At 33.5% G+C, this 24092-nt stretch overlaps 1 protein-coding gene across 5 annotated transcripts in view; it reads left to right on the top strand.

Annotated features, from left to right (window-relative positions):
• Window positions 1–24092, top strand: part of LOC132931887 (protein vein-like) — a 79537-nt gene that overhangs the window by 32881 nt on the left and 22564 nt on the right. For all 5 annotated transcript variants that reach the window (XM_060997961.1, XM_060997959.1, XM_060997958.1 and 2 more), the window contains exons 2-3: window positions 20861–21020; window positions 21091–21227. In XM_060997961.1, coding sequence (XP_060853944.1) covers window positions 20861–21020; window positions 21091–21227 — 297 coding nt within the window. The remainder of the gene's footprint in view (window positions 1–20860; window positions 21021–21090; window positions 21228–24092) is intronic.

Below are 24092 nucleotides of genomic sequence, written 5' to 3'. Positions count from 1 at the left end.
GCAGCTCATCATTTTGAATGTATTCATTAAACCACATAACATTTTAGTATTTTAATGCAATTAAATACATTTTATAATAAAATAATATGTAATATATAATTAATAATATATATATATTACGGTATTATCTGATTTCTGCGCAATATATTTAAAAAAAAAATAGATGACTAACTTATAAACCGTCGCATAAGCATATTATTATACATAATATATATAAATAAATTTAATAATAATAATAATATTATACATTAACAGTGGAACAAATCCGAGCACGCACGATGTAATAATAATTATTATTATTACTGTTATACTGTACCTCTCTCGCTATAGTCGTTAACCGCAGTAGAATGTTTTTTTTTTTCGTCAAAGGGTTTCACATCAAAAAGAATTTGACGGTCGCGCGCGCAAATAGAAGGTAATTAAAAAAAAAAAAAAATAATAATATTAATAACAATGTTGGAATACCATGTGTATACGGTGATGCGCCACGCGTGCTTCAATGGTCTTCACACGCGTATAAAATACGATCCTTTGACATCGTAAAATCATTTTTTATTATATTTCGTATATGATACAACTGGTAATCAGAATGTACAGTACCTCTATACGTTTAATATTATACCTACCTACAGTATAATACACGCATGTTGTTTATTACGGTGGTGGCGCTACGCGTAGCTTATCCAGTACTTTTCATCGGTATAAAGGATACGTCTAACCTACAATAATATGAAATATATTATACATATTAATATAATTTGGACATTATTTCGAGTTTTTAAATTGAAGCCTAGTATTTTTTTGGTGAGAAAATTAAATTAAATAAATAAATAATACCTAATATAATATAGTATAACTAAATAATACTTATTTAACTATAATAAATGTTCGCTCCAATCACCAACCTTTACAGATTTTTTAAAATCTTAGGATGTGTTTTATCTAAAATACTTATTATATTTAATTATACATCACTGAATAATATTTTAAAAACATTTTATGTAATAAAAATATATAATTCCTTACCAAAATGATGTACTTCAACGAATTATTTTATTTTTTAAATATAATGATATCCAAAGAAAATTTTTTAGGTTTCATATTAAATTATTGAATATTAGAAACGTCTGGAAATTAAATGTCTGTAATTTAATACTACTCAAGATAAATTATGAATATCCTTCCCCTCAACATGTTCACTGAGTATATATACAATTGTAATTAGGTACTTATTTTACTCGTATTGTCCTGTACCTATAGATACACTGTACGATATAATATGTGTACCTATAATATAATACTATACGTCATGATCAAAATGTACATCTAAACGTCACCGATGTATTTTAAAATAGCAGCGTATACTGTCGAATTGAAAAATGTATAACCACAGTTGTGATTTTTTTTTTTTTTAATACTACCAATTGCTCAACTCTTGGTGCAGTCGATTTACACAGACGGAGACTGTTGGTCAAGATGAACCGCCACCGTAGGTTGTACTGGCAGTGTGTCAAAAAGTGGTGGCCAAAAATAATATACCCTCGTCGATATGGCATGGTTGCACCTTTGCGACGACAACGAAAAACTATAATATAATATAGAAACTGGGCTGTTTGTGCGTTGGTAGATACATACGGTAGGTGTTTTATGGGTGTAAAATAATGTGTGACCACACATTATACTAGTAGGCCAAAACCGTTTTGGACCAGCCGCCACCGTACTATATCGTATATGCATATACCAAGGTTGAGGTCAACGTATTACGTACAACATTATTTCGACGGACCCGTGTGATTTAGTATATAACTGATAGTGATATAATATATTACGTTTTCCATCAATATTTAATGACATCGACGAGTATATAACACAGGGGTGAGAGCTATCTTTATCAAACATATAATCGTTTTTGACTTTTACGCCATCATTAGGTATGTGTAATATTTATCGTCGATATCAATACATCGATTATGAATAATCAATTATCGATTATATAGAAACATAGCGAGAACAGCTAATAATATATTGAGAGTTATATAGGTACGACAAAAGTACGACTTGTTGATAAATTTATTATAAATATAATACATATTATCCGAGCGAGAACAGGTGTATTTTGTGTAGATTTGACAATATTTTCGAGATCCGATCGTATATCGCGTGCAAATAGATAGAGAATGATTTGTAAGCCCGTTAAAAGCGAATGAAATTCAAACACGCAATTCAACACGTCAGTATTTTTCCCTTCGAGTCCATCATGCTAGTGGATAAAAAAATATATTGGTTTAGTAAATACTATACCCAGGAATGTCATGTAACATCACACGAACCGTTACGTGAACAGTTTGTAAGTCTAGGCAAATTGGAAATACGACGTGTGGCCCCTCGGGTGATTCGCAGCTGGTAAAGAGGTTATGTTTTAAATTATTTTTGATTTGATATTTTACCTAATAATACTTATTAAAATATCGAAATAATCCATTTTGTTTGACTAAACAATTATTATCTTGTCCAAACAAAAACGCAAGTGCGTATATGCTTTTACACAGTACCTACTTATTTTCTATTATATTCTAATAATATGTATAGTATAGCTTATATCACATAACCTATATTGTGTGGCTATATGTGTATATAACTCATCTAGATATACTCATCAGTCATCACTATGTACATGTATCTTATTCTAATAATACATATTAAACTTCGGATTAAACAGCCGGGACATTATGTATACGTTTTTTACAACCATACACCGTACACAGATATCGAACATTTTTTCGAAAATTCGAGTTATTGCGACTCGACTGTACGAATATATATATTATATTGTTGTTCGTATATTTAGATACTCCATCGTTTAACTATTACATGTTATCATAATATAAACGTAAGCACTAAACACTACGGACCTAGTCGGTGCAGTTACTGATGATTTCGAGTAGGCATATCGTAGTTCACACGAGTATTCTTATATTATGTACTTTAAATTAAAAATAAAAACATCCCGAGGGGTCTAAGTGATGAAATATTAAGATACATGTTTCAGAAAATGCAGTGACGTGTATTCATACGGGATGTTAGGTGTTCAAAAAATACCCCCTTGAAATTTGTATGTGCGTCACTGACGGAATATATAATTATCTCGACATAGTGCGCAGATGAACCCATACGTATTATACACAAAATAAATATTAACTCTAATTTATAGTTGAATAACAATATTATTGTTATCGCGACATATGGGATGTCCACGCTCAATGAAGACGTCATGTGCATCGGCTATATCAAAATATATATGTGTACTAGAATCTCGTGCGTTCACAGTACGTAATATACCGTGGCAAGAAAATAAACAACGAAACAAAATAAATGAAAAATAAAACAACGCATTGCACGCACACCCATCACGACGGATTATCTCGATCATTTTGGGTCGTTAAAAAAATTAATAACGGATGTTCACGGTGCAATTTCGGTCGCACAATTATTATTTACGTGTATAATAATACGCGTATAAATAATATTCGGAAACTTCCTTTAAGTATATACGATACAGAAATCATACCTATATAATATAATATGTGTGCATGTAATACCTATAATATGCGGTATGCGCAGACAAACGGCAGCACGTGTCTAATAAATATACGGTAATGCGATTCGGATATTTTTTTTTCCCCGTTCAGTTCCGAGAGAGCAGACGGTCCACTAATTCATTAGACAGGTGATTCTCGTTCGGGAATAAAGAAAAAAAATCTTCAGAATCTAAAACATAAAAAAAAAAAACAAAAACCCCGGTAGAGTAAAATTCGCGTGTGTTATTATTAGGGCCACCGAATGGCGATTGAATGATTTTCTAAGTAGAAAAAAAAACGTCGGAAAAAAGTTTTTGGCGGGGAAAAAATGTCCACCCGCCGTCGAACGTACGTGTGGCTTTTTGGGTGTTCCCGAACCGGTTTTGGCGGGAAACCGTATTTCGAAAAAACGCACACGAACACCGCCGTCGATCTATCCTTACGTAAATATATACACACACACACATACGCACAGTGTATAACGGTGCGGCAGCGATGGACGTACACACATACACACACACATGATCGTCAATTCGGTCGTAGTCGTTACCGCCGTCATCCACAAGTCGTCCAAGTCGAAGTCGGAGCGCCTATCCCGCGGGCCGCGGCGCGTGTGTGGTCCCCCGGTGGCAGACCTGTTTCCATCTCATCCATCGTCGTCGTATTCGTCTTATATATATCATATATTATAGTATTATATTAGAGTGTGTAATATGTATATATATATATATACTATCGAACATTATGTGTATATATACATATTGCATAGTGGCCAACCCTAACTATATTCGGACCGGTAGCTACTTTTTCGATTTGTTTTATTGGAACTCTCTCGCTAATTACCGTCGCCGCGCGTACATAAACGTATTATATATAATATAATCTATTTACTTAAGTGGACCGATCGTAAAACACACATACATGAAAATTGCGTTATATTTATAATCACCGACCGATTAACACACACACACACACACACACACACACACACATATATAATAGACACACTAAATTCGTTTGAACTGTAAATATATTTTAATTGTAAGAATATAACATCTTATATATTACCCATGTATGAATAATATTATTATAGTAAGTGTGCATTAATCGTAGTATGTAGATTAGTTTTGAAAACAATCAGGTTGTGCATTTATGGAAGGGAGGATATAATTAAGTAATATATATCTAATAGTATTATATTACATTATTGTAACGATAAAAACGGAAAAATAAAGTTAAAAAGTTTTAATTTTCTAATAACATTATTTTCTATTTAAAAAAACCCGACTAAAAATCACGTGCTTATATGTTAGTTTTATCTTTTTAGAACTTCAATAATAAGCATTGACCATTCCTTGTGAAAAATGACATCAGTTAACAAATTATTTATACATTTTATTTTACTTATTGACTAATTAATGAACGACAAATATGGCAATATCTAGAGTTAAAAAGTATAATATATTAATTGGATTATTATTTATCATTCTCTTTTCTGACAAATCACCTACAAATTGTTATCATGTATAGTATAAGTATATTAATAATATATTTTACGTGTTCAACATACCCCTTATTAATAATAATATGTTGACATACCGCTTATAGTAAACTATTAGTAAAATTTGTTAAAATTCAATATTAATATATTCTATCTACCTCCTCGACGTGTAAGGTCCTTAATAATAATAATAATAGGTAATAATTTTATATTTTGATCTGGTCGATGTGAGCACAACAATAATATAATTATCTCGCTTTTTATATATACATATATTATGTATATGCTCATTATTTCTAGTGTTCTATACTGTCGGACTTAAGCTTTCACAACATTATGTGACGTGAGAAAACCGCACACCCGACGTATACTATTAAATTATACACAAATATACGTTGGGCGTATGATGTGTGTGCAGTGCGATCCTCGTCGTCAGTGGTGAACCCGCGTTGCTGCTTCTGCTGCAGCCGCGTATGTAATATAATAATGTATAATAGCCCGTCCAACGCCGCCGCCAACATAAACATATACTGAACACACACACACACACACACACCATATACATGCTATAAGTCTGCGTTGCGTATAATATACGTATTTTAATATGAAACCCATTTGTACAAACGGTTATTTACGATTGCCTATATACGCGTATATATATATACGACCTACGTGCATATAGATATACGCGGTGGTCGGGCACCGGCGGCAGACGCAATTAAACGATTGTATACACAGTATTATATTTTGATATCGATGTATATAATAACGCGCGCACTCGCATATTATATATTATAATATATAAATACTCACTCGCAAGTGTACACGTCTCCCCCCCACCCACCCAAGCCGTGGGCAGTATTATAGTGGTGTCTCGGAAACCCTCCCCCCGCGAAGCGTTCGCCACTTATTGATATCGCGTATAAACGTACAACGATATAATGTCGTAACGATTCGTTCGGTACGCAAAAGTAGTCTGCCATGTAAAATAATGTACGTTATACCTATACACAATAATACAGTATGCACTATAAATTACGGCTCGTTGGCGATTGTCGACGTAGGTAAAACAACGCGAACTCGGTCGTAGACGATCATCGAAGTTTTATATGCGTCAAACATTTGGATTTTATCCACAGCGCTACGGGAAGTTTGTGTAAAATTAAAACATCGGTTCGATCGCGGTGTGACGGATGCGGCTAAGACGAACACAATTCAGCTCAAGTTCATCTCACTCGGACCATAAAATTTTAAATCATTTTTTCGTTTATCCGGCGAGGGCGTGCCTAACGGCTTCGAGGGGATAAACTGAAAATCGTTCTTCGGATAATTTCGGGGCAATGATGGGTAGCACCCATAAATCCTAATGTTCAGCGTTTTGTCGGGGTATCATCACAAGTGGGCATCGGTAATTTTTTTTTTCGCTCGATTTTATATAACAGATATTCACATATATATATACGCGTGGGACACTTAATATCGTTCGTCGTCGATGTGCAGTGTGTACATATACGCGACATATCAACGACGGCGTGTATATATATATATATATATATACATTTCCAAGGCCGCCGTTCAGACCAAAAATGTCCGGCATTCCCTCGGTCTCGGGCAAATGATTTAAGAACGTATACACATTTGATTGGCATCTGTCGTCTAGCCCGGGCACGCCGTCATTAAAATGATCTCGGTGACGGCGCGGTCAGGGTTGTGTGTGCGTGCGAGCGGTGTGCGCGCAGACGCGACCGCATAAATCTAAATCACATAATAATAATAATCTCCGCTCTCCGCCGCCGCCGCCATCGCCTGCAGTGGGACGACGATATAATATTATACAATATATTATATTATATATAATATATTTTATTATATATATAATATAATGTATAATACAATAACGTGCCGCCGTCAAAGGTATTTTTCGTGTCTGAGCGCGCGTACGGGTCGTATATACCGACGAAAAATGTTAATAGAGGCGTATAAAAGCGTGGAAAAAGGCGGCGGTGGCGTTTATACTCGATGCCGTCGATGCCGGTTCGTATACACGTTAGAATAATATATATATGATATAATGTGATACGTATATACAAGACCGCTGCAGCGGGGCAGTATACGAGGCCGGCAGCACCAGCACCAGCAGACGATTGACAGACGACGACGAAGGATGATAATCATATGTCGGGCGCACAAATACTACACATATATTTATATATATATATTTATGTATACGTATATACGTAGGTATAATAATATGTATGAGCAGAAGGGAAAAAACTACGACGACGACGACGACTACACGACACTGAGGAATCTCGTATATAAAATTATAAAACGAGGCCGGTACAGCGAAACGGAGAGAAAGAAAAAAAAATATACTACAACAAATGAACACAATCGGTATAATTTTTTGGTGCGGAATAAATTACGGGGTCGCGAGCGTACGTATCTGTGCAGATTGTGTGCGGGCCGATGCGTACGCACAATATTTTGTTAGACGCGAGTACCGGCCGCGCGCGTGAATAGCGCAACGCACTCTTGATTGTGTGCTCTCGATGTCGCATTTGATTTTCTCGTCGATCGACATTATAGGTTTGATCTAGTGAGCCCGTATATTCCTATATACCTGTATACGATTATGATACGCATAATATTATTATTATATTATAGCCACTTCAGGTCTCGACCAATGCGTTTTTAAAAAAATCTACAATTGTGCGAGTGGTGGGAAGAAAATATAATATTTAAACTCGACCGAAAACGATAATGATTTTATAATAAATATGCTCGAAGCTTTCTTAGAGATACCTGAAATTTTGTATATTGCAAATGTTACGACCCTTTCATCCGGTTCTAGTAAAACTCCGTATAGAGATACGCTTGAACGAGACTCGAGTGTTTCACAAAGTCCAACGTATAGCTTGACGGAGAAGGGTTTTGATAGATATAAGTTAAAAATTGTAATTCACCGAGCTTTATATTTTTTCACAATTAATTCGTTTAACTGTTTTTTTTTTTTTTTTTTATAAAATTTCGAAAAAGAGAAAGAAAATTTAAATGTTCTAAAAGTATAATAATCCAGAAAACCTAAAACTACTGCTGTGAATTAATATTTTTCGAAAACCTAGCTTTTATAGCTCCGTGTAAAGTGCGTATAATACAGACGATAATATTATAATAAAGTGGGTCTGGACGTGACAAAGCTGGGCGCCGACAGAGATTCGCGACGGACCGGACAGACGTTGTGTCGTATAGCAGCAGTCGGTCTTCTACTTCTATTACTTCTACTCGGTTCTTGGTCTGGCACGTGCTCACAGAGCGATGTCTCTGGAATCCCAAACATCCGTACACGTTAAGTAGCCACGCTCGTTGTATACATTATTTTTTTTATCTCATTATATTATACGTTTCTTCTAATTATTATCGTCGTCGTCTCGCTCTCGCCGTATACATTAATACACTTTTCTGTATATATTATATTACATTGTATATAATTCGCGTATGTGTGTGTGAAAGAGTGTTTATGCATCGTGGGTCGTACTAGTGACAGTTCTTGAGTATTGACTACGTATCACTAAAAATGCTCCGATTTCCACTATTATCGATATTTTTGATACAGAAAAAATATCCGTTCTTACGTTCACAAACGGACATTAATATTATCGTCATCAAAATCATCAAATTATATGAGTATAGGCGTACAGCAATACATACAATACTATTATTAATTTACTATACAACCGATTACATTAATTATATGTAGTAATATAAGTTATATTATACCAGGTAATGTAATGATTATAATATGGTCACTCGCATAATGTAAATTATTATTATTCTCTAATTAATTGATTAATTAGTTATATTTGTATGGTATTTCATTGTGTGGTTAAGAAAACCAGTAATATATCTAGACTAGCCTATAGCGTAACTTAACCAAACCCAACCCAACCAGTAATTTTATATACTTATTTTATTATATACAAATCTATACTTCTATAAAAAAAAAATTGGTGTATATTTATATTTTATTGTTATAGCCTAATAAACCAGAATTCCTAAATTGTATATACTTATTATATTATATTGCATACTAATATATTTACTTAAAAACGAATTTAAATCGATTAACCTAATTTTGTAAACAAATTGATTATTTGAATATTCTTGTATTTTGTCAAAATTGTTTTAATATATTTTGTAAATTACACAAAAATCTTACGAATAGCTAATATATATATATATATATGTATATTATCTATTTTATATAATACTCTTTGCAAAACAAAATAAATAATTCAAGTTTTATTCTGTAAAAACATCTTTATAGATTTCAATAATATCTCAATGGTTATTGAATTATAATATAATATATCTTATATTTAAATTTTATAGTGGACTCATGGTATAATTAATGACGTTAATAAGATAAGTATATTATTTACTTTACTGTCTATACAGTTACAAATTACAATATCTACTGCTCTGTTGTAAAATTAGTACGTGTATTATAAACTATATACTCGTTCTAAAATATCAAAGGTTACCGAAAAAATATTATTAGTTAATATGACAAAACTTACTAATGTCGTTACTCGTTACATAGTAAAATATATAGAACACTTAGAAACCGGTTATTATATGTTTATATTGAAGTATACCGCCTGTTTGGCTACACCAAAAACATTATAATATTTGCTTTGCGTGGTGTAGGTAGAAATTTCTTGTTAAATTATTAAAATATTATGAAAACAGTTTGCCAAATAATTTGTCCTTATATTATATTATACTAGTTTGATACAAATTGTAACATAGAACGATTACACGCAACATATAACATACTTAATCTCCATCTAGTTGAGAATCTCATCACATTTACATTTTATTCCGATGATATAATATTATGTAGATACATTTTTTTTTTTTTTATATAAACAATATAAGAACTCAATAGTTATTTATAAGTAATACTGGTAAGCTCTATTAAATATTTAAAAAATATATCACATAAATAAGTGGACAAACAAACTATGAGGAGAAAAGTTACCTATCAACGACACTCACAATCCATTTTATAATATAGATATACTTTCTTATCTTCTTTAACGTACAAAATATTACATGGAACTATAATCTGAGAACGTAAATTTATTTTATGCTTCATCTTAAGGTCCACTTAAAAATAATATAGTAAAACGTACTGAAATAATCTAGGATAGCACGGTTTAGTCAGTTTTACTTAGAGAACGCAGGTGCAGTGTGACGATATTATAATAATATTCTCTAGCATCATATATTTTCGAATAGGACGCGTTGAGTCGGAACTGTATTTGTCGGTAACCGTTACAATAAGTTAAAACAGTAATTTAACAAAACCGTGTATACCGTTTATTGTTATTTGGTAAACAATAATATTATTATACATTAATGTATAAAATAAGTATACTACTATACCTACAATTTAAATACTAGTGATTTTGTTAATATTTTGCTCCGGTAAGAGCCTATATTATACACGAAGTATACACATAGACGAATCTATAGTTTGTATACGAAGAATATGAAGCTATTTATATAAAAAGACTTTAAACTTACACATAATACACATAGTTCGGTCGTAATTTGGTCGATTTTTCACGTGCACGTGTACTACAGAAATCTTGAAAAAAGGACAAAAAATAAATCTAAAACTAAAGATCTAAAAAATAGATTAGTTTTAAAAATACTCGTCCTTAGGATTATACTAAAAATAGATATATTTTTCATGGGTTTATTTTCAGTAAAATAATTGTTATGCTTGTATTTTTCAATACTTAAAAAACTTAGTATCATTTAAAAACCTTTATAACAAAATTATAAAGATGGCTTTTCTCTATCTTTATTGAGTTAGTAGAATTAGTAAAATTATTGGTGATTTTCAACAAAATAAATTTATTCACTCAAATAACAACCCATTTAAAGATAAAGAATAATGAGGGATAATAATAAAGACTTAATTATTTACACGTTAGTGAACTTGGCCTACTCAGTTTAATCAAAAGATTTCAAATGTATGCCAAAAAGTACCAAATAATTGCACATTGTTTTTTAATATTAACAAGTTACCTTGCTATCACGAAATTAAATTGTACATCAGGTAGGCCAATGCATGTACATTTAATTTATTCAACATTATAACGAAATATAAATATTACAAAAAGTATAATAAATTAATATAATTGTATATTTTAATACCTTTATTAAAGTGATTATTTAAAAATATGATTTTGATTTTTGATCATCATTCTGTAATTTTTGTCTCAATTAAGTTATTCTACTTATTAATAATAGGATAAATAAGGGTCTATAATTCTATGTAATATGTACTGTCTAATATGATATGATAATATTGACTGCATACCAACATCGCGTATTGACGACCGCGTAGCAATAGAAAAGCCATTCAAATTATCGCACGAAAATTCGGTCGCGTTTAAATGAAGTATTATACGAGCGCGTGGTTTGTTTTATATATGCGAGAAATTCAGCCGGCTGTCGACAACTACGCGTTTCTAGATCATAAAAAATCCATTTGTGCACGACCACTTCGGAGACGTGTGTTCCTTGGGAAAATACCAAAAATTTAATCTGTGCATTAAAAAATATGAAAAACGTATATGAACAGCGATCATCGAAAGACGCGTGGTAAAACCGATTTATTATTAATATTCATTATACATTATATATATTATTCTCGAATATTTCAATATATTTATGACCTTTTATATTATGATATTTTGACATTTACGGTGACGTTCCACTTGCGTGCGTCCATGTCGTGTTTGTGCAGAAACGAAACGACTCTACGACGTTAACTCTAGTAACACTACCGACACCTTAATATTTTGGATCACGTGGCACAAGTGAAACTTGGACAATATTTTTGGGGGAGAAGGTCTGTAGCCATCATATTTTCCCCCAATAAATTTGTGTGGTCATATCACTCATATACCATTACCTTTTTATACCGAAATTAGCAAATTTGAAAATTACTTGTAATAAATATAAATTTACATCGATATTTATACATATTACATGTAATATTTTATCCAGTATTATTACATTAACTAGCATGCACTGCCCAATTTTTCATTATTTTTCTTAATGTATTTATTAAAAATTTTAAACAATATACTGAACAATTTTTTTTCTTATTACATGTATACATTTGGGGAGATTAGCCGTCTACAAGTCGCGCATAAGGAACGTGGTGTGTGAGTGGTGTGAGGGTAGTGATTTGGACGGCGAGGAACGCGCCGCTGCAGGAAGTCGCGCGTCCACTACTGCCGTGCCGCTCGCGAATTATTCGGAAACGGCCGACGGCGGCAGTAAAACACGGATCGTTTGGCGCGCGCCGAGACTGTGGGAGGGAATATAATATAGTGTGCCGTGCACTGTGCGAATGAGTCACGGAGTTATATTATATTATGCACAGCAGTCGGGTAGGTATACCGTCTGAGTGTGGTGCCAAAAAAAAAAAAAAAAATTGATAAATATATCTACGTATATTATATATATAGCAAGGACGACGTCCGCGTGTGTATACGGTTTTCTATTTATTTTATCAACGCACAGAGAATGTATATAATTGTATTTCTCTCATTGCAGCCGGCCGCGCAGCGCTATTGAAACGGATCCAAAAACGGTCCGACGGGATTTCCCGCGTGATTCCGCAGCGGTACCTCATTCTATGCGCGGACGGCGTGCTCGCGTGTAATTTTATCTCTCCGCGGGGACGAGCCGCGCGTATAACGACAATATTGTTGCCGATAAACACACTTACTGACACATAATATTATACATTATATGCAGCACGCTATAATAATAATAAATACTACGATATAGGTAATATACTCACTCTAATGTTTGTACAGACTCGCGTTTTGCGCATGTAATAACATTATAGATTACGGAATTTTCGTATTTTTGTTTGCTTTTCCACGTGCTCGCCGAGAATCCAAATACTTATGTTATATAATAATTGCCAAGACGATCGGCTTGAAATAACATAATATAATAGAATTATACGACTACGACGGCCCGAGATCTAATTTTAAACGTTTTCGCCGTGCGGAGGGTGCGCTGTACCGCTACGCTTCACTCATCCCCATAACTCGAGTCCGACGGGGTAAACGCGAAGCGGCTGTCGCAGTATTATTGCTGCGATAGTGTTTTGTCTCATCCGAACGATCTGCCCATAATAGACGCGTTGACGGGAAAACAGGTGCTGCTGACGCACTCTCTCTCTTACCCGTCCAACCACCCACGCAGCGGACTCTTATTTTCGTGGGGTACATATTCGTCGGTTTATCTAGTGTTCGCGGAGTGTTTACTCGCGCCAAATGAAGAAAAACACGCAAGTCACATGTTATACCGTACAATATTATTATTACCACGCTGTACTTATATACTTCCACGAAAGCTCTATATGCACCTGGCCACTGTTTTGAACTCTATCCAAACGTCCGTGCAGTAACCTCCACGAGTCAGCAAGACGTTTGTTAGTTGTTTTTCTTTGTATTGTTTTTTCTTTTTGTGACACGACCTTGATGCCGAACCGATTTAGATCACAAAAGGAGTGAGATTCAAAGACGATATAGTAGGTACGCGCAAAATATATAATATTATACACTGGTCATACTTTACCGCGAGATATTGTTTATGATGTAGACAATCTCGATTGTTTTTGAAAAATGTTCACCATACGAGTAGATTTCGTCATATATAATACATCTTCATTTTAATGAAATAACGAATAACAAATTTAATATTAATGCATCAAATTATTTATAAATAGTAATTTTATTTTTTTAAAGTCCTTAAATATTAGACGTTGCACGCTGGTCTTTCGAGACTTAGATCCAATACTGACCGTGTTTATTAATTAGACGTTCCAGCTACGTAGATAACCGTGGTCTATGCATAGTAATTTAAATAGTCATTTACGTGCGCTATAATCCTCAAAAATAGTAATGCGCCTAATAAAATAATATAGTTACACGTGCAATAGTACATAAATATATGGATTATAATATTATGGGTAACACATAAAGATCCTATATAAATTATCCGACGTTGTCGTCGACCATCGTGAAAATTAATTATCAATGTCTTAAGTTACGTTCGTTCTCCATACGTTATCACCCGTTGATTTTATTTTTTTTGTTTTGCAACAAATGTTACCCGTGAGTTATTGTTTACGCTACTATTTACGGCATTGGTTGTCATTTCAAATATGACCTTAATCTGCGCGTACTTACCTATATATACATATTATTATATTACAATATAGTTACCGGCTTCAATATGGCGTGCAATTTATTTGATCACATTATATATGTTGTATACACACCGCGTCTGGGCGTATTCGTAATAAATTTGTATACAAACCGCGAATTATACATCACACAATAATAAGTGCATTAACGATAATCGTATACAAACGCCCCGCCGTTATTAAACGCTGATTGCGCATTATCCTTGTAAATATCCGTTTTCGCCGCGTCGATGGAGTAAACAAAGCCGATAACAATACCATCATCTCTGATTTCACAAGTACAGAGATTTAAATAATATATGTATTTATATTTGACGTGCCTACGCCGTGTTATAAGCACGCCGAATACAAAAATAAATGGTTAGGTTTACGCCGGAGCATCGTTATAATAAAGGTAAACACACACAATGATATACGCGTTCGATATTATGTCAAACATTGCCGTGCAATCATCGTCCTGTGGGTTTTAAACACGATTTGTTCTCGTTTAAGGCCGACAGCGTATTACCTGCCCACCGCCCGACTGCTGAGTTTATGGGTATATGTAATATTTTCGAACGAGCCGAATACACGAGCGGCGCCGTGTGGCGCGAAGAGATGACATGCTAAACGCGCGGTTAAACGAGTAATCCGTAACTTCGAAGTCACGAATGTATAGAAGTCGCAGCGGAGTAGGTAAAACCGTCATGGAATGTGATCGTCGTCATATTGTCATGCATATTACGTTTTCGCTAAGAGAAAACATTTCGCTGCAGCCTACGGGTTTGATAATAACACAATCGCATTTCCATGTATTATATAATTATAATATTACTGTTATTGTTATAACTATTACTAGGTATTTATAAGTTTATTATAACAAACTTTTTGAAATGTTTGGACAAACACCACGCGCAACTATAAACTAATAATTGATTTTAAACAGAAAGTGTTGTTAAGAAATGCGTACACATGATATTTGTTCACGCGTTTAACCGAATGATGCACTATATGAATTAAATTAAAATGTATTATGTTATCATAACAGACTATGAACTAGACTAAACCTTGACCAATCTTAAAAGCATGTGTCAACACTGAATTCAAATTTCAGACATCACGTGCACACGATCTGTACAGCAGTTGTTGCTAAAAAAATCTACGAGTATAATTATTGATTGAGAACGAATAACGTTCCATCAGGAATATATTCGGATAATTCTGTGGCTTTTAGTTATTTGTGAACATACATTTTTCATTTGAAGGGTGTTGGAACCTGCTATTTATTAAGGGGCAATAATTCAAAATGTTTCTACTTACGTTGTTTGGTCGTCGTACGAAATGACGTACTAAAAAAAATCATAAAAAATTATTTTAACGATCAAAAACAATATTACAGGAAAAACAATAATGTGTCTTAAAAAGTTAAACTAGTTAGATTTTAATATTTTTTCTTTTTAAAGTGAAAAACTTTACTCAAGTGCACTATATAGACTCTGACGTTTGAGTTAACTTTAAATAACATCAGTAAAATATATTTTAAAATCTTCAAAACTTTGTGATTATTTATAAATTTATTACAACTTTTGAAAATAGAGTTGTTTAAATCTAAGCCCTGCCTAAACTTTTAATAATAAATTATAATACCCTTTAAAATTAATTTCATAACCGCATTTATAAATGATGTAAAAGATTCATTATTTATACAAGGAAATACGATATAAGTACGTATAATAAAGACAGATAATAATGGTTACAGATTTTAATTTCTTGGCAAAACAATGCTACACATTGGATAAAATATTTATTATTGCCATTATTTATTATAAGTCGAGTTAAATATTCTTATTACAATGCGTATTATAATTATTACACGACTTAGAAATTTATTTATTTAAAACCAGTATTGATTTTGTTAAGATAAAGCGATTAACACATAGTATGAAACAACGTTTATGCTTATAACTTTCCAACCAGTTTACAGCTATTCGTATTTAGTAATTTGAACTATGTTTAACTTTTCTGAAGTACGAGTATAGATAGGACATTCCTTGTATTTTATTTTAATGTTTTACATTTTTAGAGCTAATTTTTTTTTATATATGTAATGTATGTCTTTATTTTGTATTATTAATATTTTATAGCAAGCAACCTTCTACAGTCCAGTTAGATGTTGAAAAACACGATACATAAAATGTAAAATAAGTATCGAAGTGTCATTATCAAAAATTTAATTATAAAAATTTAAAAATTTAAAATTGTTGACACAAATTGATATAAAACTAAAAAATAAATAAATTTCATTAATCATAATATATTTTTTAGTCGACATTACACATTTAAAAATGTTCAATCTTCCTATAATGTACATATATAGGTACTTAAGTAATAATTAAATGAGATCATTAGGTTATATCCGCGTGTTATAATAATATGTCTGCAGATCTCGGAAAAACGCGGTTGAGCGAATGTTAATATATATAGGTGTATAATTTAGAACTACTAGATCGATCCGACCATAAATAATACATTTTGTTACTCGATTATTATATTATTATTATAACTACCTATATAGGCTGTACATCGGTCATGTTTTCAGTCGTTTATTATGATGTTGTTGTTGTTGTTGTTAGCACCATTTATTATATTTTTTTACTGGTACGTACAACTTGAATATGCACACATAATAATATTTTATATATTATACACTTTGTGGTGGCGGTTATTCGTCTGTGCCCGCGCCGCTCGCGGCCCATATGGTCGGGTTTATATAAAATATATAATATAATTATTGTACTTAATTGCATATTCACTACATAATATCATCACTAGGGGTCTCTGATCCCTATCCGCCCCTCCCCCTCCAATAAACTGTTCTTTTTGCGAGCCGATAGTTCGCATATTTCTAATATACATATATCAATTGTAATGTCTAATTAAGAATAAGATTTTCTAATAATTTCTCTTCAAATTTTTATTTGATCATGATTCTTTCCGTGACTTTTACACCATGAAAATTGTACGTATCCTCACGACCATATATGTAAACAACAATATATTATATAGCCTCTTTACGTGTACCTAACAAATATTTCAACTTTCTCAAAGCTTCTTATCCGTGGCTTCTCGCAAGTGTTTACAGCTCTAACCTTTTCAATTTTATTAGCTTAAGCGTTACTGCGTTGACATTATTCTGTCGTATCGCTGACATAATATAAAAATCCAAGCTCGTCTATATTTTTTTTCTTTCGTCTAATATCCGAATAGTCTTTTTCTGTCTCGCTAAATATGTGTAATTCTGATATCGCGGGTTAACAGGGGGAATTTCGTTTGACGAAACTATTTTTCAAAACTCGTTCGTGTACCAGACCGGTGGTACTCGTATTATCACAATACTATATTTTCGCACAGAGTGACGGCGCGATCGCGAGCGTATGGGACGTGAAGACTGCAGTTGTTGTAAAGCTCTGCACTTCCGCGGTATTCGCGTGAACGTAAACCGCGTTACGGGCATTATATTATTATATACCTACGTATGGCACGCAAGTATAAGGTGATGTGATGTTATACGAGTTGACAGCGTTATAACTCAAATTATATAAGTCGATGAGCACACACGTACACGTGCATAGGTATATAGTTAAGTATACTCGTGTGTGTGTATATATACTACACGGCTGCCTCAGGCCACCTCAGATATTATGTACGCGGCTACCGTCTATCGCGTCCGCAGCCGCCGCCGCTGCCGCACACCTGCGCGATTAATGTCGGCCGGTTGACGACGTTACCGATCGTCGACAGGTCTAGTCACAGCGCGCCGACAAGTCGTCGTTGTCGTAGTCGTCGTCGTAGTCGTCGTCGTAGTCGTCGTCGTCGGAGGCCACCGAGGTTACCCACAATGCATATACATATATACATGTCATAATATACACAATACAAAAACCTACTCTATAGGCCGCGTGGTAAAGTGAAGAGAGCCACTTGCCATAGTCGGCGTTCGAGAGCACAACCGGACTGCCGCAGTAGCCGTACGCGTAGCCCCCATACATAGGCAAACGACAAAATATTCCCATCATCTCGGCCTCTCTCTGCGCTGCTGCTGCCGCCGCCGCCGTCGCCGGTCGAGCCACCCGGCCCTAGGCGATGTGGTGCATTACAAAACGTGTACGCATATATATACATTCGCGTATATATGTGTGTGTGTGTGTGTGTGTGTGTGTGTGTGTAATCTGTACCTATACGTTGTGAGTATATATAGTTATATATACTATATATGTATATATAAAGATATGTCAGCGGAGACACGGAGGCACGCCCACTATATATATATATATATATATTATATATGTATAATAATGTACGCTATATACGTAGATACATTGCCGGCGCGAGGGCATTTGCGATTTTTTTTCATCATCATTATTATTATTATTGTTTCATCTGCGCGGCGTGACGTGGGAACGAAAAACACCTATAGTGTCCCCTGTCCCCTCCGGCAAAAGCTCCACCGCCTCGGCACTGTTTCCGAGCGACCGCGATCCGGTATAGCGGACCAGCACACCGTGTCACATAGTATATATAGTATAGAGGTACGCCGTGGGTATATGATAAGCGCATAATATTATAATGTGATGCGTTTGGATATTATTATTATTATTATTATTATCTTATTTGAGGTGGAAGGATCGGAGGAGGAAACATAAAAAATTCGCAGAGAACGTCGACGACGACGACGATGGCGACGGTGATGATAGTAATAATAATAATAATAATAATAGTAGTAGTAGATAGTAGTAGTAGTAGTAGTAGTATACATCTGCGGGAGTGGAAAAAAAAATAAAAGAATAAAAAAAGATACGCCGTGCCACTGCAGACTGTCCGGGGTCAAGGATCCGCGGTGCGCACATGTGGGGTCGTCAAAGATGGGCATACGGCGGTTTTTGCGGTCGCACGCATCCCGATATGTAGGACAGACGGACGGAGAGAACGGTTTCCGTGTCCGTCGTCTGCATCTTTGATAAACCGCGCACGTATACGTTTTAGTATCCAGCGCGCCGTGCAGGAGACTCTTTTGCGCGAAACCCACCGGCCCCGGCTACCCAATCAACACGCCGCGCATACACACCCACCTGCACGAGTCGTCGACCGGGGGAACCATATAATAATAATATGTATAATTTCTTATATATATCAACCAGGGATGTAGACAGCCCGTGAACAAACTTGCAAAGGCCTGAAATGTTAGAAACTTCACGATTGAGGTTGATGTTTTCGTTTTGCTCATTATTGTCTTCTAGAAAATTTATATTTTAAGACTTGACGTGGACAAAATATGAAATGGGTAAACTCATTCTTAAAAAAAAAAACTATTATATTATCCTCCACGTTTGAAATACAAGGGAGGAACTACCACGGTGATTATATAGTAAGCTATCCGTAACCCTATAAGACCCTGAAACACCGACTTGTAAACGGATCTTATGTACGATGATTCAAAAGAAAGAAAAAAATTAAGTCAGATTAAAAAAATAATGTAAGATTAGCTAGAAAGGGTTTTTGATAATCGGCTTCTACGGTTTAAATCTTTTTTTACAAATTTACGTTTTAAATATTCACTCGAAGTTATTTATTTAATAACCGCAAGAACGAGTGTTGTCGTATTTCTATCAAATTAAATCGTAAAACGATCATCATTGACCCTTTACACCGATCGCAAGTGACTCTGCGTGGTATTTGTGGACTTAATAAGTACAAATAAGTTATACGATTTATATACATGTATATCAAATACCTGCACCTTAAAAGGTATCGAAGGAATTTTGCACGAGTATATTATATTATATATATATACCTACGATATACCTACGTCATTTATGTGTATATATTATTTTATATATACGTGATCGGACAAGAGTCGTACGTCCGCGTAGGAATTTCTGAAGATTCTTGTATTTGCGCATGGCAGAGGCGGCCTGGCGTGATCTCTGAAGCTGGGACAACGTATTCCATCCTTGTATATATATATATTGTATTATAGATATATACAAAATAATATATAATATTATCATATTTTATCCTACACCATGCAGTATAAAAGTCATCACTACTTTAATATTTCACGTGATTTATTTTTATTTATTATTGCATATCATATTTTTAATTTCATTTTTATGTAAAGTTATTTTGTTTGTTTATATATGAATATGAATTATATATTAAGCCCACGCAGATATTATGTACACCATACGCGCGTACACAGCTAGTGCGTAAAATAATATATTATATAGTAGCGAACAAAAATACATTTCAGTCGGGATAAAACTTATATTATGCAAATGTTATTGGAATTTAATTTAAAGATGTTTGAAACTAAAAATAACGACAATTTCATCATGGTGTAAGGCTAGCTGTTTGGTCTCTCGAGTTTTATAAACAAAAAACATAGATAAAATAAATTAGCAAATTAATTTTATTCTGTTCTGTTTATAGTTCAGCCAATCGGTGTGTGGGGACTTCATAACACAACGTTAAAAGTCAAAAGCGCTTTGAAATTGATGTGCAGAGCCAAAGGCAACCCGATGCCCGCTCTACAGTGGTTCAAAGACGGCGTGCCGATTTTGGTGGGCAGGCGAAGGATTCAATACAAAAAGTAAATATATCGCCGAGCAAAAGTGCCGGTATTCGTCCTGCAATATTATAATCACATTGTGTTATTCTAGGAAAAGATCCATGCTTGTGATACCAAAGGTGAGGCCAGAAGACGGAGGCAAGTATGAGTGCAGAGGTACCGGAGTCCAAACCGGCCATGTGGCTATTACGTCGGCCCAAGTCATAGTTAATTCCAAACCGGACAATAGTGAGTATAATGAGTATATACATCGATCGAGCATTCGAGCTTATAAATAATTATAATTTATTTTAGATATCATAGTTCCCAACTGTAATACTCGTGTTTTGTACAATTAAACGTTGTAACGTACCTACATAAAACCGAGAAAAAAATATGTATTTTCTTTCAAATTTTCTTTTCGTGCCAAAACTAGTTTATCCTTCAAATTAAAATGTATAGTTTAATTTGTATTTACTAAATTTGTTACGGCCAAACGGCCACACTAAATATGTTATTACAATGACAATAATGTTTACAATACATTTAATTAAGTATTTAAGTAATCTAATTATAAAAAAAAACAATATTGACAGCATAATATTTTTGGTCTAAAAAACTAGAAAAATTAACATGGTTTATTAAAAGCACAATATAAAGAAATCTGTAAAATGGAGTTTAGATTGTATAACATTAATTAGACAAGTTCAACTATTTTTTTTTTATAAATTCTCAATTGTATATGATTAAGTTATTTATGAAAAGGGTTAATTTCAAAAATTAAGACTTAAATAAAAGAGCTTGGCACTATATTCATATACATATACACATATATATATATATAAACTGTATTTTTGAATAATTATCAATTCTTATACACAACGAACTATCATAAAATTTAAATCCTAAAACTAAGTAATGATCCGAAGTTACAGAACATATTATTTTATTGTATAAGCAAAAAAAAAAATGTGTTTTCTGATGAATCGTGACTTATCACCTTTCATACACAAACGATTCATTTTCCCTTCCTTAGTATTGACGAGGAACAGCTAAGCGGATAAAAAAATGTGGGTAGTAATAACATTATGTTCGAGAATTAAGTATGTAGTAGCCAGTCGTAAGTTACTATACATAGTTCACACGATATATTATATAATACGTAAAATATAAATATACAGGTATTATAATATTATGATTGATCGTTTTTGAAAAATAATTTTTATTTTATAGATGTATATTGTATACGAACGGATGATAATCGATTCAATTAAAAATTTTCTAAATAAATACAATATAATTTATCGTTTATATATTGAATTTCCATGTTCAAAATCAAAAGTTAAAATAAATGAAATAATATGGTTTTATAATAAATTCTATTAAGGCGTAACTAAAACTTTCGTAGAAGTAATGAAGCACTTATATGCCTCCTCGTGATGATCTTTTCTATCTACATGCGACAAGTAAAAGTTATCGTTTCCAGTACAAGATCAGTTGTACAATCGTCCTCTGTTGCTATAAAATATCAGATAGATAATATTGTAATTCGTGTTCGGCCGATTCCCATACAGATATTGTAATTAATATGTTCACAAGATATAAAACAATAAATCAATGATTATTGTAGACGAATAACACTTATACAAACGTATACAAATTATGTGATTACGATTGATTTTCGTCGGCAATAATAATATCATCAATACGCCAAAGTCGCGTTGCCGTTGTAATTGTTTCGGTCGGTATACTATACCTGTAATAATATGATATTATAATACGTATACGTGCGTGTATACACTTACATTACGACATTACGTGGATGAAAACGGGGCTACTCGTTTTACTAGAAAATGATTTTTAAGATAAATTAAAATGTTATTGTCAAAAAAATAAAAATAAATAAATAAATAAAAAACATCAACAACAACGAATTCCTACCGCTAACGACCCAATTTCCACAAGTCCCAAATGATAGTGTAAACGCTAAATAAACACACTACCTCCGTATTGTGACTGTGTGTGAGTGAGTGTGTGTGTGTGTGTCCGACGGTGCCGCGGGGCCCCCCGCGCAGGTCGAGAGGCGGCAACGGGAGGCGCACACGCACACACACACACACACATACACTGGTCAGACTCGTATCACGTGTGGTCGCCGATCGCGGTGGCCGTTCTCTCTCGCGCGCGCGAGCGCACACACACACACACACACCATCTGCTCGATGTGTTTCAATCAATGTGAACTCGTACGTGCTCAAGTCCACTCCCGATATACTAATAAGTAATAACGTGTGTACCTCCTATATAGTTATAATAGTTATATATATTACGCGTATATACCTACTGCGGTTATATCGTGTGTATATACAGACAGTCTGCGGTATATATTGTAGAGATGATTTTGTTTAATAGCCAATCGTCTTTTCGGTCAATATTAATTGTGCTTCCGATAAAACAACAATACAATATTTAAACGCGGTTTTGTTTATACCAGCTGACTACCATTTTATAATACGACGAGTACGTTATGTTTTTCGACGAATATCACTTATTTTAGGAGATACATTGATTTAATCGAAGGCAATACAAACTTACATTATCTACACCACGTGTATACTATATAATACTAGTGTAGTAATGAACACTTTTTACTGTCAATCCAAAAATTATAACGAGTGTGTGCAGAATTATACCAACAAATTTGGAAATTACTCGGAAGTTTAAATATTTAAAATGTTCATGCTGCAATTTACTAACATTCAAATATTTTATTAATTTGAAACATTGTTATTTAAATTATAAATCACGAATTTCACCTTAAATATCAATCATTACATATGTATAACTTAAGGGTTAAACAAAAAAAAAATAATAACTTATAGTTTACTCGACAAACATACCGCCGAATAAACAAAAAATTGACTGAATTAATAAATATTAGAAATTATGTGTGAATGGCGACACATTATTAAAATATTTCATAGTTGGCGAGAAACAATAAAAAAATAAGAATAGTGGATAATATTTATTATTTAATTTTAATTGATTATATAGAATATGTCGATAACAGATAACTTATTTTTATTCATTATAGAAATATTATCAAATACCTAT

The sequence above is a fragment of the Rhopalosiphum padi genome, chromosome 1, assembly GCF_020882245.1.
Source record: "Rhopalosiphum padi isolate XX-2018 chromosome 1, ASM2088224v1, whole genome shotgun sequence".
Lineage (NCBI taxonomy): Eukaryota > Metazoa > Arthropoda > Insecta > Hemiptera > Aphididae > Rhopalosiphum > Rhopalosiphum padi.
This window is presented reverse-complemented; position numbering and strand designations above follow the sequence as displayed.